General features: G+C 41.2%; 1 protein-coding gene across 2 annotated transcripts in view; it reads right to left on the bottom strand.

Moving 5' to 3' along the window:
* LOC127437454 (E3 ubiquitin-protein ligase RFWD3-like) overlaps positions 1-13,447 on the bottom strand; it is a 42,326-nt gene extending 28,879 nt beyond the window's left edge. For both annotated transcript variants that reach the window (XR_007896562.1, XM_051692386.1), the window contains exons 1-3: positions 13,270-13,447; positions 9,247-9,417; positions 2,268-2,452 (exon numbers count right to left, since the gene is read on the bottom strand). Coding sequence is in view for 1 of the 2 variants with exons in the window: in XM_051692386.1 (XP_051548346.1) it covers positions 2,268-2,452; positions 9,247-9,404 (343 nt within the window). In the remaining variant the exon portion in view is untranslated. The remainder of the gene's footprint in view (positions 1-2,267; positions 2,453-9,246; positions 9,418-13,269) is intronic.
* Between the last annotated feature and the right edge of the window lie 324 nt (positions 13,448-13,771).

A 13,771-nucleotide genomic window follows, 5' to 3' on the forward strand; every position in this document is an offset into this window, starting at 1 on the left:
TCAGCCTGCTCCGCGCCAGGTCACAGCCACGCCTCAGCCTGCTCCGCGCCACGTCACAGCCACGCCAGACTCTGCTCCGTGCCACGTCACAGCCACGCCAGACTCTGCTCCGTGCCACGTCACAGCCACGCCAGACTCTGCTCCGTGCCACGTCACAGCCACGCCAGACTCTGCTCCGTGCCACGTCACAGCCACGCCAGACTCTGCTCCGTGCCACGTCACAGCAACGCCTGAGCCCTTCACGATAACGCCTCAGTCTGCTCCGCGCCACGTCACAGCCACGCCAGAGTCTGCTCCGTGCCACGTCACAGCCACGCCAGAGTCTGCTCCGTGCCATGTCACAGCAACGCCTCAGCCTGCTCCAAGCCATGTCACAGCAATGCCTGAGCCCTTCACAATAACACCTCAGTCTGCTCCGTGCCACATCACAGCCACACCAGAGTCTGCTCCGTGCCACGTCACAGCCACGCCAGAGTCTGCTCCGTGCCACGTCACAGCCACGCCAGAGTCTGCTCCATGCCACGTCACAGCCACGCCAGAGTCAGCTCCGTGTCAAGTCACAGCCACGCCAGAGTCAGCTCCGTGCTATGTCACAGCCACGTCAGTGTCAGCTCCATGGTCGCCGAGCTTGCACCATCTTCTGCCCCGGATCCTGAGTCTGCTCCGTGCCATGTCACAGCCCTGCCTCGGCCTGCTCCGTGCCATGTCACAACCACGCCTCGGCCTGCTCCGTGCCATGTCACAGCCACGCCTCGGCCTGCTCCGTGCCATGTCACAGCCACGCCTCAGCCTGCTCCGTGCCATGTCACAGCCACGCCTCAGCCTGCTCCGTGCCATGTCACTGCCACGCCTCAGCCTGCTCCGTGCCATGTCACAGCAACGCCTCAGCCTGCTCCGTGCCATGTCACAGCAATGCCTCAGCCTGCTCCTTGCCATGTCACAGCAACGCCTCAGCCTGCACTGTGCCATGTCACAGCAACGCCTGAGCCCTTCACAATAACACCTCAGTCTGCTTCACGCCATATCACAGCCGAACCTCAGTCTGCTCCATGCCATGTCACAGTCAAGCTTCAGTCGGCTCCATGCCATGTCTCAGTCAAGCCCCAGATTGCTCCATGCCATTTCACAAGCAAGACTTTGCTCCACGGTCCAGGCCCACCTCTGCTCCACGGTCCAGCACTCACGCCTGCCATTGCCAATGAGTCAGCATCCATGCCTACCACGGCCAAGTCAGGATCCTGCCGTACCATGTTACCATGTCATGCCATGTAACCATGTCAAGTCACCATGGTAACCCCCCCCAGCTCCCTCTTGAACTCTGTGTTTTTGTTTTGGGGTGTCGGGAGCCGCCCCTAGTGGGGGGGATATGTCATGGTTTTATGTGTTTTTGTTCATGTTTTGTATTAATATCTTTTATTTTGGAAGTTTAGTTCCTGTTTTATAGTCATGTGTTCCATGTCATGTTATTTCCTGTTTCCCTGCCATGTCATGTGATTCCCTGGAAATTACAGGGTTCCAGGAAATGTGGGACATTGTAAACTGTCAAATACACATTGCCTTTTCTGTGTCACAATAAAAGCTCCTTATGAAGCTGAAGTAAATATGACAGCACTTTCGGTGTCAAAATAAAAGCCCCAGGTGAGGTAAACAGGACAGAAATATATTACTTTTGTATAACGCAAGTCTAATAATCAGAATAATAATGATAATTCAGCATTACATTATTATAATCAACCTGACGTGTCCCAGTAATAATTTAGTATTATGCAATGTTCAACTGGGCTTTAAAAATAAGTCTGCTCCATGCCACGTATAAGTGAAGTTCCTCTGAGAGAAAACAAAAACAAAAAAACACTTTTGAGCCATTTCAAAACACATACATAATTATCGAGATATAGTATATCGAATATCGTCAATAGGCTGAAAAATATCGAGATATAATTTTAAGGCATATCGCCCAGCCATAACTGTAAGTGTCTAACTGTAACCCAGATTTTTGCTGTTTTTAGAGAAAAAGAAGGGACGAGTTGAAATTATTTTTTTGTGGTTATCAGTATTATGCCACAAATGCTGTTGATTGAGCTTAACTTGTATTGAACCTGGAATATTCTTTTAATTGAAGAATTGATCAACTGTAGAAATTGGTTATGAAAAACTAAATTATGATTTACACCATTAGTGGACTTCAGTGAATAAAATATGAAGATTAAATAAAAAATATAATGCCTTAAAGACAAGACAGATGATGACAGCAGAAATGAATTGACCTGTTGTTGCGGACCCTTGTGACACTGTCGGGATAACTGCAGCGGAGTGGCTGGAATGGGGTGTAGACTCCATCAGTCGTGGATCCATGTTGACTACACGGTTTCTGTCATGCTCTTCCAAAGCCTGTAAACTTCTCTGTAAAATCTGCAGCCGTTCATCCACTGAAAAGCTGTGGAAACGCAAACTTGGGGACAGGGAGACAATTAAATCAGCAAACGTGTTTTAAAAGATTTAACTGATAAATATTTTACAAATGACAAGACTGTGAGAGAGCAATGCAACAAACCCAGAAAACTCCAATAATAATCAACAAAGCTAATAATTATTTGGCCATTAAATGTCTTAAAGACAGGGTCTAAAGCCAGCACCACACTAGCAGATTTTCCCAGTGATTTTCAGGTGTGGGCTTAATTTACATAAATGCCGGTCAGTAGGTGAAGCGTGCATTAACGTCTGTCAGCAGGAGTTCGTTAATCACTTGACCATTGGGACTCCCTCCTGAGTTAATGGCTTTAAAAACTGAAAAAGCACATTAGGCCTGCTTGAAAAATTGTTCTGTCGCCGAGGCGGGGTCTTCAAATGGCCAATGAGCTTCTTCTGAAGAACTGACAAGCTGAACGTTTTCATCTGCGATCGCACTCAGTTGCATATCATCACAAACACTGCTTGTAATACATAGTGATTCTGTCACCAAGCATTTTTCCTGCCTTTTTTCCCTTCACTAAAACGACACCAGAAAGCGGAGCCACAACAGTCTGCTTCTATTAAACGTAATTTCTTTACTCACTGAAATCTGCATGTGAACATACGTGTTCTATGACAAACCTCGAGGGGATAAATACACAATTACACACTTTCACAATGTAAAGTTACTCCATGAATCGCACACCTGGCTCGTTTGGAGCATTTGTTTAAGAACATGGTGCGTTTTCTCCCTTGGTTCAGTTCATATAGGCATATATTAACACGGCAATCGTACTCGGATCCGCACCAAATCAAGTGGTCTGAGACCACCGACCGATGGAACGGTTTGCTTGTGGTGAGCAATGAGCATGCAATCCAACCACTGGACCAATGAACCAAACAATATCCCTATAAAAACTATTAACACAACTATGTAGGTCAGCTTGTCACTAATTCATCATCAAAATGTGGAAATTGCCTTTTGGTGATTATATTATATATAGTTGCCGGTTTAAAATGTGAGTAATTTAATCATTCCTGAGTTAATTTTAGCATGATCGCGAGAGGGAGAGTGCTCCGTGACAACAGGTACTTTTCAATGCAAAAGAATCTAATGACAGATCAAAATAACCACAACAGAAATTTAACAACTCATACCCATATGTGTGTCGGATAATGTTTATTTGCAGTGCAACATCTGACTGGAACATGCATTCAGTACCATTCGGTGATGGTTTACATAACTGTGACATAAGCAATACTGTAATATTTCTACCCGCTGAAACATTTTAACCAGTATAAGCTATATAAATCAATGTACGAGCTAAATCTGATAAAGAAAATGCAACATTGTAACTAATTAAGCCCCTGGTTTGGAACAAATCAAGCAAGCTACTATTACAATACTTTTACAATTGTTTATGCGGTGCTCCTGTTATTTCAATGCGCTCCATGTGACAGGGAATCCGAGAGAATTGTGGTGAGTTGGCAGGCATGGATTAACCACAGGGCCAGTTGGGCTGTTGCACAGGAGCCTTGAGTTCTAAACCATTTTTTTTTTTCTTTTGAGATATTGATTATAAATTCATGTAAATGTCAGCCTTGTGTGAAATACCTTTTGCTCTGCCGATCACATGCTTCAGCAGCGCAAGCACAGGCACTCGAGTGTGCGCTCAAGGAATCTGCGTCTCATGCAGGTGCAGCGTGTTAATTTAAAGGACTTCAGAGAACAGCCTCTGATTCACAAAACACTTCCAAATACAGATATAAGGTGCAATTTACCCTGGCTGTGTACAGCTGATGGTTTAAATTAATTTGTTACTGTAAATAGGTGACAGAATTCATGCAACAAACACAGCATTGAGGACTTAAACATTTTTGCATGCATTAAATATTTAATGAAAAAGCTAAAGTAAACCTCAATAACTACAGGTGCATCTCAATAAATTAGAATGTCATGGAAAAGTTCATTTATTTCAGTAATTCAACTCAAATTGTGAAACTCGTGTATTAAATAAATTCAATGCACACAGACTGAAGTAGTTTAAGTCTTTGGTTCTTTTAATTTTGATGATTTTGGCTCACATTTAACAAAAACCCACCAATTCACTATCTCAAAAAATTTGAATATTTTGACATGCCAATCAGCTAATCAACTCAAAACAGCTGCAAAGGTTTCCTGAGCCTTCAAAATGGTCTCTCAGTTTGGTTCACTAGGCTACACAATCATGGGGAAGACTGCTGATCTGACAGTTGTCCAGAAGACAATCATTGACACCCTTCACAAGGAGGGTAAGCCACAAACATTCATTGCCAAAGAAGCTGGCTGTTCACAGAGTGCTGTATCCAAGCATGTTAACAGAAAGTTGAGTGGAAGGAAAAAGTGTGGAAGAAAAAGATGCACAACCAACCGAGAGAACCGCAGCCTTATGATTGTCCAGCAATTCGATTCAAGAATTTGGGTGAACTTCACAAGGAATGGACTGAGGCTGGGGTCAAGGCATCAAGAGCCACCACACACAGACATGTCAAGGAATTTGGCTACAGTTGTCGTATTCCACTCCTGAACCACAGACAACGTCAGAGGCGTCTTACCTGGGCTAAGGAGAAGAAGAACTGGACTGTTGCCCAGTGGTCCAAAGTCCTCTTTTCAGATGAGAGCAAGTTTTGTATTTCATTTGGAAACCAAGGTCCTAGAGTCTGGAGGAAGGGTGGAGAAGCTCATAGCCCAAGTTGCTTGAAGTCCAGTGTTAAGTTTCCACAGTCTGTGATGATTTGGGGTGCAATGTCATCTGCTGGAGTTGGTCCATTGTGTTTTTTGAAAACCAAAGTCACTGCACCCGTTTACCAAGAAATGTTGGAGCACTTCATGCTTCCTTCTGCTGACCAGCTTTTTAAAGATGCTGATTTCATTTTCCAGCAGGATTTGGCACCTGCCCACACTGCCAAAAGCACCAAAAGTTGGTTAAATGACCATGGTGTTGGTGTGCTTGACTGGCCAGCAAACTCACCAGACCTGAACCCCATAGAGAATCTATGGGGTATTGTCAAGAGGAAAATGAGAAACAAGAGACCAAAAAATGCAGATGAGCTGAAGGCCACTGTCAAAGAAACCTGGGCTTCCATACCACCACAGCAGTGCCACAAACTGATCACCTCCATGCCACGCCGAATTGAGGCAGTAATTAAAGCAAAAGGAGCCCCTACCAAGTATTGAGTACATATACAGTAAATGAACATAATTTCCAGAAGGCCAACAATTCACTAAAAATGTTTTTTTTTTATTGGTCTTATGATGTATTCTAATTTTTTGAGATAGTGAATTGGTGGGTTTTTGTTAAATATGAGCCAAAATCATCACAATTAAAAGAACCAAAGACTTAAACTACTTCAGTCTGTGTGCATTGAATTTATTTAATACACGAGTTTCACAATTTGAGTTGAATTACTGAAATAAATGAACTTTTCCACGACATTCTAATTTATTGAGATGCACCTGTATGTGCATGGTTATTTGTCAGGACTCAGGAATAAAGAACGGTTCTTGCCAAGGATATGCGTCCAATCCTCAAATTAGCAAGGTATAAAGTACACAGTGAGCTATGAGCCTTTATAGCACAATACATAGATCTCCAAATTATAAATTCACACACTAAAGTTGAACAAAAATAATCAAACTGCCACTGCCTGCAACATAGTATTCTTAACGTAAAACACAGAATTCTGCCCCGTGCAGGTTCACATTTCCATGAGGCAGTGAACGCTAGCGTGGTCATGTGGAGCTACACATGTGGTTTATTAGCCTCTCCGGGATGCTTTGATTTTTAAATGATTTAGCATTTAACTTGTGTAAGTACTGTCTGCACAACAGAGCAAAAGGAGGAAAAATTGGAAATTTTGAAAACCAATCTCGAATAATGTGTAACAGTGTTACAGTTGCATTGTCCTCTTCGCAATCTGAACTTCATCAGAATGTCGAATCTTTGTGACACCTGCGCTAAAACAGCTAGATGCAGCGCAACGAATAGTGAAACAGAATTCGTCTCGAGGTGAATTTATGAGTTCCTTTTAAATTGACACATCTAAAAGAAAAAGCAGTGGCCCTGCAGGAGACGCTGAAAAAAATTTTATGTGGCGCAACGGTCAATGACGTCTGTCCAGTGCATGTTTAGATGGACCTCAGAGGATGAACTGATGCCAACAACCATAAGACATGGGATACATCATATGCCATTGTCTGAACCTTGGATTTAGGATAGACCTCACCGAAATTACCGGCCGGTTGAACTACGAAGCACCTCACTGATCTCTGCCTGCATCACCTTGGTCTAATGATGGACTACATTCTTAAAATGGAACACATAGACTATCAATGAATTGCCAACAAAAGCCTTCATCAACCAACTAACAAAGGACAATTGCATCTATGTGAACTTAATCCAGGATGAACTTCAAAGACATTAGTCATTAATCTTACAGTTCTTACAAAATCTTTGTTTAAACACTGACCCTTAACATTTACTTAGTTTAATAATTTTAAACCATGACTGCACTGCACATAAATAAGTAATATTGGCATTATATTCATCCTGTTAGCCAGAGGGGAACTGGCCCCCACACTGAGTCTGGTTTCTGCTTCGGAGACCGTCAATCCACGCATCTTATCACGTGGCTCATTGTGCATGACACCGCAGAGACTCCGCAAGTAGAGGCTCATGCTACCTATGCTACCCAACTTACCACGCGCCCCACTGAGAGCAAGAACCACTAATCACGACCACAAGGAGGTTACCCCATGTGGTTCTACCCTCCCTAACAACCGGGCCAATTTGGTTGCTTAGGAGACCTGGCTGGAGTCACTCAGCACACCCTGGATTCGAACTCGTGACTCCAGGGGTGACAGTCAGCGTCAATACTCGCTGAGCTACACAGACCCCCAGTAAATCACTCTTTAATCCAATTCAGAGCAAATACATAAGAGACATCACCAAAAGAGATCTTGGTTTGTTGCATCGTGTCACATGGATTGTTCTCATTTCTGAAACTGTATATCCACATTTCCTTTCCTTGCTTCCTTTCCTTGTGTCTTTGATCCACCCTCTTAGGAAAACAAGGAAAGGATGGAAGATAATGAAACGAGGACGGAGGAATCGAAGAATGATGTATTTGTAAAATGGAATGTCCTGCTCACTCACGCATCACTCTGCACAGCTGCATTACATTGGAGCGATTGATGTTATGTTGTTAAACTTGATTAATTAAAATATTCATAATAAACCCTAATAATTCAAGATGCAGTTAAAAAAAATGCTAATTATTTATTTGAACCGCATTTTTATTCCGCACAGGATCACCCCTTGCTACCTCATTCGTCCACACGAAGCTTCCTCCGCCCTTGCCTCCTCGTGGTGCATTTAGAGAATTGATACGTCCTTCATGATGGCGGACTTTGATCAGTTTCCAGGTCACGAGCACGGAAACAGGGATGGATGCACAATTTAAGAAATGAGAAGCACACAGGGTGTTATATTCATCTGTAATAGGGCTGGGCGATATGTAAAAAATATTTTATCGATAATCGGCTTAAAAAATTATTGCGATATATGATCGTGCCGAGGGTCGGTGAATATTTGTGCTTTATTGATTTTGCTTCAAAAATTTAATTCATTTATTGAAACACGAAAAACATAAAAAAACTTTTCTAAAAAGCAATAAAATAACGAAGTGATCAGAAAATCTTACCTAACCACCTCCCCAAATCCAAACATTTACCGTCTCCAAAGGCTCCATTTACCATCACGCAAGCATCCGGCAACAACAACAGGCAAAAAATTACTAATAGCCTACAGATTAAGAACTAAACACAATTATAAATGTAAAGATAATAATAATCATAATAATAAAGCCTAATAAATTCCCTTGTGTTCCCAAAATAATGCTGCCAAATGTGTGTTCTTATTGAATTTGTGTTTGTATTGAGTTTTGGTAATACAGTTAATGTTGCCTAAAGAAAATAAAAATAAAACTCAATTTTAGGTTCAAGGTGAACGTGTCTCGAATTATTTTATGATTTAATCACTTTCGTATTTGTTTCTTTAATATGAAGATATTTATTACTAAACCTGCAGAGTTGCGTTCACAATGCATGTTAACCGCGAACTGCTCCGTGGAAATAAAACGAACTAAACTCACAGCACTTCCTGAGATGATCGGCGATCATGCAGCATTCTCATAGTCAACATTATTCTTGCAAACAGTTTTCAGACAAATGAAAAAAAAAAAAAAAAAAAGAGTGAAAACTCTTTACATGCGCTTGTTCTACGAGACAGGCTCTCGCTGCACGCCTCTGAACAAACAGCGAATCAGACACAAGCACTGATGGCTTTTTTTATGTTTGTTCTTAAAAATATAATAAAGTGTGTTTATTCAAGCATGTGTCTTTGTGACTAACAGCATTTGTTGTCATGTGTCACTTCGAGACGTCTTACAGGTTGCCTGCCTGTTGCGAGTAGATTCGCATGAAATATATTTGGATGAGGAGCTTGCGAACTGGATTCAGCCTCGTAGCGGGTGCTAGTTTCACACCCTGGCCACTGTTTAATATATTTGGCGACTTCCCAGATCCAAGGTCTTGCCATTTCCCAATATTGTAAATCATAGTCTGTCAATTGAGTGTCGCAATCGGCATTGGGATCTTTGTAAGATATCGTTGATATCCAATAACATCGTCCTATTGCCTAGCCCTAATCTGTGACAGTGCTATGATTTGTCAGTGCATCTTTTGCTGTCACTTACCCAGCTCCCAGTCTCCTCCTTTGTACCCGAGAGGCCAGACGCCTGAGGCGCTCAAAGGTGCTAGCATTCTGAATGGAAACATCATCCTCTTCCTCCACCTCAGTGCTGCTGTCAGATTCAGAGATTTCAATGTGCAAATCCACCTCCATCTCCTCCATCTTCAAATATATTCTGTGGGAGACATGGCAGGCAAGACTTCAAGGAATAGTTTGCAAAAAAAAAAAATAATTGTCATCAGGTACTAACACTCTTTTCATTCAAAACCGATATGACTTTCTTCCGTGGAACATAAAATATCGGGTGTTGTTAGGCATTATATTAATCTCAGTCACCATTCACTTTCATTGCCTCTTTGTTTCCATAAAATGAAAGTGAATGGTGAATGAGGCCCAACATTTCATTTTGTGTTCCAAAAAAGAAAAGTCTTTTGGGGTTGGTAGAATATGAAGGTGAGTTAATGATGAAAGTTTTCATCTTTGGGTGAACTGTCCCTTTAAAAAGTTAGATAATTTCCAAGTCAGCCTACATTTTTAACTCTTAAATGCAAGGATGTTTCGCCAAACATTATTACATACTCAGGTTTTTAGCAACCTGGCACGTACATCTATCACAAATTGACCATCGAAAAAATGCCCAGATAGTGTCAAATTTTCAAAACATTTTCAAGACAATTACAAAATAATAGAATATATTCTGATATGTTTTGATGTTTTATTTTTCATCTGTCAAAGAGATGATGAGATGATGTAAAAAAAATCTAGACCTGGATTCATTACTTCCACACTGAAACTTCATGATACACAACTGGCTTTGAAATACATATTGAGCTACACATTACACAAAAGCTTTACTTGAGTATTTTCTCAGGCACTTATTGAGTCTAAATAGATGCACAACTTACATTATTTGAGTGTACTACTGAAATAACATTAGTCATATGATACTGTTCATGTGTTACACTTGTTAGTGTAACAAGTGTAACACAACTATAAATGTTACACTGTACACTTATAGTTTACTTCCATGTTGCTGCATTGTCAAATGTAAATCAAGTCAATTACTGAAACAACAGCGTCACCTTGAGTAAGAAATAGCATGTATGTGTATATGCATATGTGATACTAATAATTCACCACCACTGCGCAGAAAATCAGCACGATATAGAAGTACTCATTTGTCTTTATCTGGGATAGTCAACTTACATAAATATGAAATAATTCTAAAAATGATATATGGGAGCTAAAAAAACAACACCGTTACATATCTCGGGTCTTTGAACTATTCAAGTTTTGGTAATTAAGCAGTTATAAAGAATATGAATAATGTGTGTGTAGTACTGACAACTTTTCTCCCAAATTCCAAATAAAAATATTGTCATTTAGAGCATTTATTTGCAGAAAATGACAACCGGTCAAAATAACAGAAAAGATGCAGTGTTTTCAGACCTCGAATAATGCAAAGAAAACAAGTTCATATTCATTTTTAAACAAAACAATACTAATGTTTTAACTTAGGAAGAGTTCCTAAATCAATATTTGGTGGAATAACCCTTGGCATGCTCTCTACCAGTCTTTCACATTGCTGTTGGGTGACTTTATGCCACTCCTGGCACAAAAATTCAAGCAGCTCGGCTTTGTTTGATGGCTTGTGGCCATCCATCTTCCTTTTGATCACATTCCAGAGGTTTTCAATGGGATTCAGGTCTGGAGATTGGGCTGGCCATGACAGGGTCTTGATCTGGTGCTCCTCCATCCACACCATGATTGATCTGTGTGGCATGGAGCATATTCCTGCTGGAAAAACCAATCCTCAGAGTTGGGGAATATTGTCAGAGCAGAAGGAAGCAACTTTTCTTCCAGGATAACCTTGTACGTGGCTTGATTCATGCGTCCTTCACATAGACGAATCTGCCTGATTCCAGCATTGCTGAAGCACCCCCAGATCATCACAGAACCTCCACCAAATTTCACAGTGGGTGCAAGACACTGTGGCTTGAAGGTCTCTCCAGGTATCTGTCTAACCATAAGACGACCAGGTGGAGGATCGGTGATGATCTGGAATCAGGCAGGTTCATCTTTATATAAATATATATGTTTCAAAAGTGGCTTTTTCTTTGCAATTCTTTCCAGAAGGCCTGAAGGTCTTTTCTTTACGGTTGTACATGAAACTGGTGTTGAGCGGGTAGAATTCAATGAAGCTGTCAGCTGAGGACATGTGAGGCATCTATTTCTCAAACTAGAGACTCTGATGTACTTATCCTCTTGTTTAGTTGTACATCTGGCCTTCCACATCTCTTTCTGTCCTTGTTAGAGCCAGTTGTCCTTTGTCTTTGAAGACTGTAGTGTACACCTTTGTATGAAATCTTCAGTTTTTTGGCAATTTCAAGCATTGTATAGCCTTCATTCCTCAAAACAATGATTGACTGATGAGTTTCTAGAGAAAGCTCTTTCTTTTTTTGCCCTTTTTGACCTAATATTGACCTTAAGACATGCCAGTCTATTGCATACTGTGGCAACTCAAAAACAAACACAAAGACAATGTTAAGCTTCATTTAACGAACCAAATAGCTTTCAACTGTGTCTGATATAATGGCAAGTGATTTTCTAGTATCAAATTATCAATTTAGCATGATTACTCAAGGATAAGGTGTTGGAGTGATGGCTGCTGGAAATAGGGCCTGTCTAGATTTGATCAAAAATGACTTTTTTCAAATAGTGATGGTGCTGTTTTTCACATCAGTAATGTCCTGACTATACTTTGTGATCAGTTGAATGCCACTTTGGTGAATTGAAGTACCAATTACCTTCCGAAACAGCAAAATCTGTAAATTATTCCAAACATTTGGCCACCAGTGTGTGTATATATATATATATATATATATATATATATATATATATATATATATATATATATATACACACACACACACACATACACACACACAAGTTACAGAAATGCTCAAACCAGCCCGTCTGGCATCAACAATTATCCATGCAATTATCTAATCAGCCAATCGTGTGGCAGCAGTGGTGCATAAAACCATGCAGACACTGGCCAGGAGCTTCAGTTAATGTTCACATCAACCATCAGAAAGGGGAAAAAATGTGATCTCAGTGATTTGGACCATGGCATGATTGTTGGTGCCAGATGGGCTGGTTTGAGTATTTCTGTAACTGCTGATCTCCTGGGATTTTCACACACAACAGTCTCTAGAATTTACTCAGAATGGTGCCAAAAACAAAAAACATCCAGTGAGCAGCAGTTCTGTGGATAGAAATGCCTTGTTGATGAGAGAGGTCAACAGAGAATGGCCAGACTGGTTCGAACTGACAAAGTCTACGGTAACTCAGATAACCGCTCTGTACAATTGAGGTGAGAAGAATATCATCTCAGAATGCTATTCTGGGTACAGGGGGTGGAATGAGGTCCCGGGTCACTAAAGACCAGAGATATGCATTTAAGGGTTAAATGGAGTTGTATTTATAGAAGATGTAGCCTACATCTAGCGAAAATTAACGCCTTTGTGTGTCTATTTTTGTGACATGTGTTTCCTTTGCTATATTATTTGTCCCTGCTATTGAAGAAGAAAAGTTAAAATCCACCGGAAATACGAAATCACCCGGGCACTTCTTACGTTCTAAGGCATGGGGTGCGCTATTCTTACTCATAGTACGGATAGTATGCGAATTACAGTAGTTTGCAAACCCTGCTATCACAAGTTAAAGTATTAACATTAAATGTCACTACATGGACATATATGAGAACATCTGGAGCTCCGAAAATACTCCGACTATATTTAATAAGACTTCAGAAAATAACCATAATATCACAGAACCTTCTACCTTCAACGACAGTTGTTTGTTTGCATAACATTGATGTAAAAGCACATTAAATGAAAAAATAAAACACATCATAAAGGTGCGACATATGATATGATGATTATTATTATTACTAAGGTGGCTAAACATGCTACTACTGCTAGACTACAGCACACCAACAACGCACAACATTTAAAATATTTACCGAGAAAGCCGCCGGTTTTCTTGCGGAATGTCTCTCAGTGGTCAACGATAATCCAGCTTTTAGAAGTTTATGGCGATCCGCTCTTTAATAATTACAAAGGAGTTTGATAAATTCGCGATACATTAACGCTAAAGACGCTTCGCTTTTGCCACAAAATCGCCAGTGTGAAGCTCCACCCCTTCCGTGTGCGTCTCGATCTCTGATTGGATGACAGCCTCTGACAGCTGGTGGGAACTTCAGTGTTTTTGTCTTCTAGATGTAAACACACACAAGTCTCACGCCTTGACAAAATTGCCGCTTCAGTTGATCACACGTTATACGTGCATAGTGGGATAGTCACATATCAGAGCACAGGGTCAGCCATGATATGGCACCCCTGGAGCAGATAGGATCAAGGGCCTTGCTCAAGGACACAACAGTGGCATCTTAGCAGTGCTGAGGCTTGAACCCCCAACCTTTTGATCAGCCACCCAGAGCCTTAACAACTGAACCAGTGCTGGCC

This window comes from Myxocyprinus asiaticus, chromosome 48 (assembly GCF_019703515.2).
Source record: "Myxocyprinus asiaticus isolate MX2 ecotype Aquarium Trade chromosome 48, UBuf_Myxa_2, whole genome shotgun sequence".
Classification (NCBI taxonomy): domain Eukaryota; kingdom Metazoa; phylum Chordata; class Actinopteri; order Cypriniformes; family Catostomidae; genus Myxocyprinus; species Myxocyprinus asiaticus.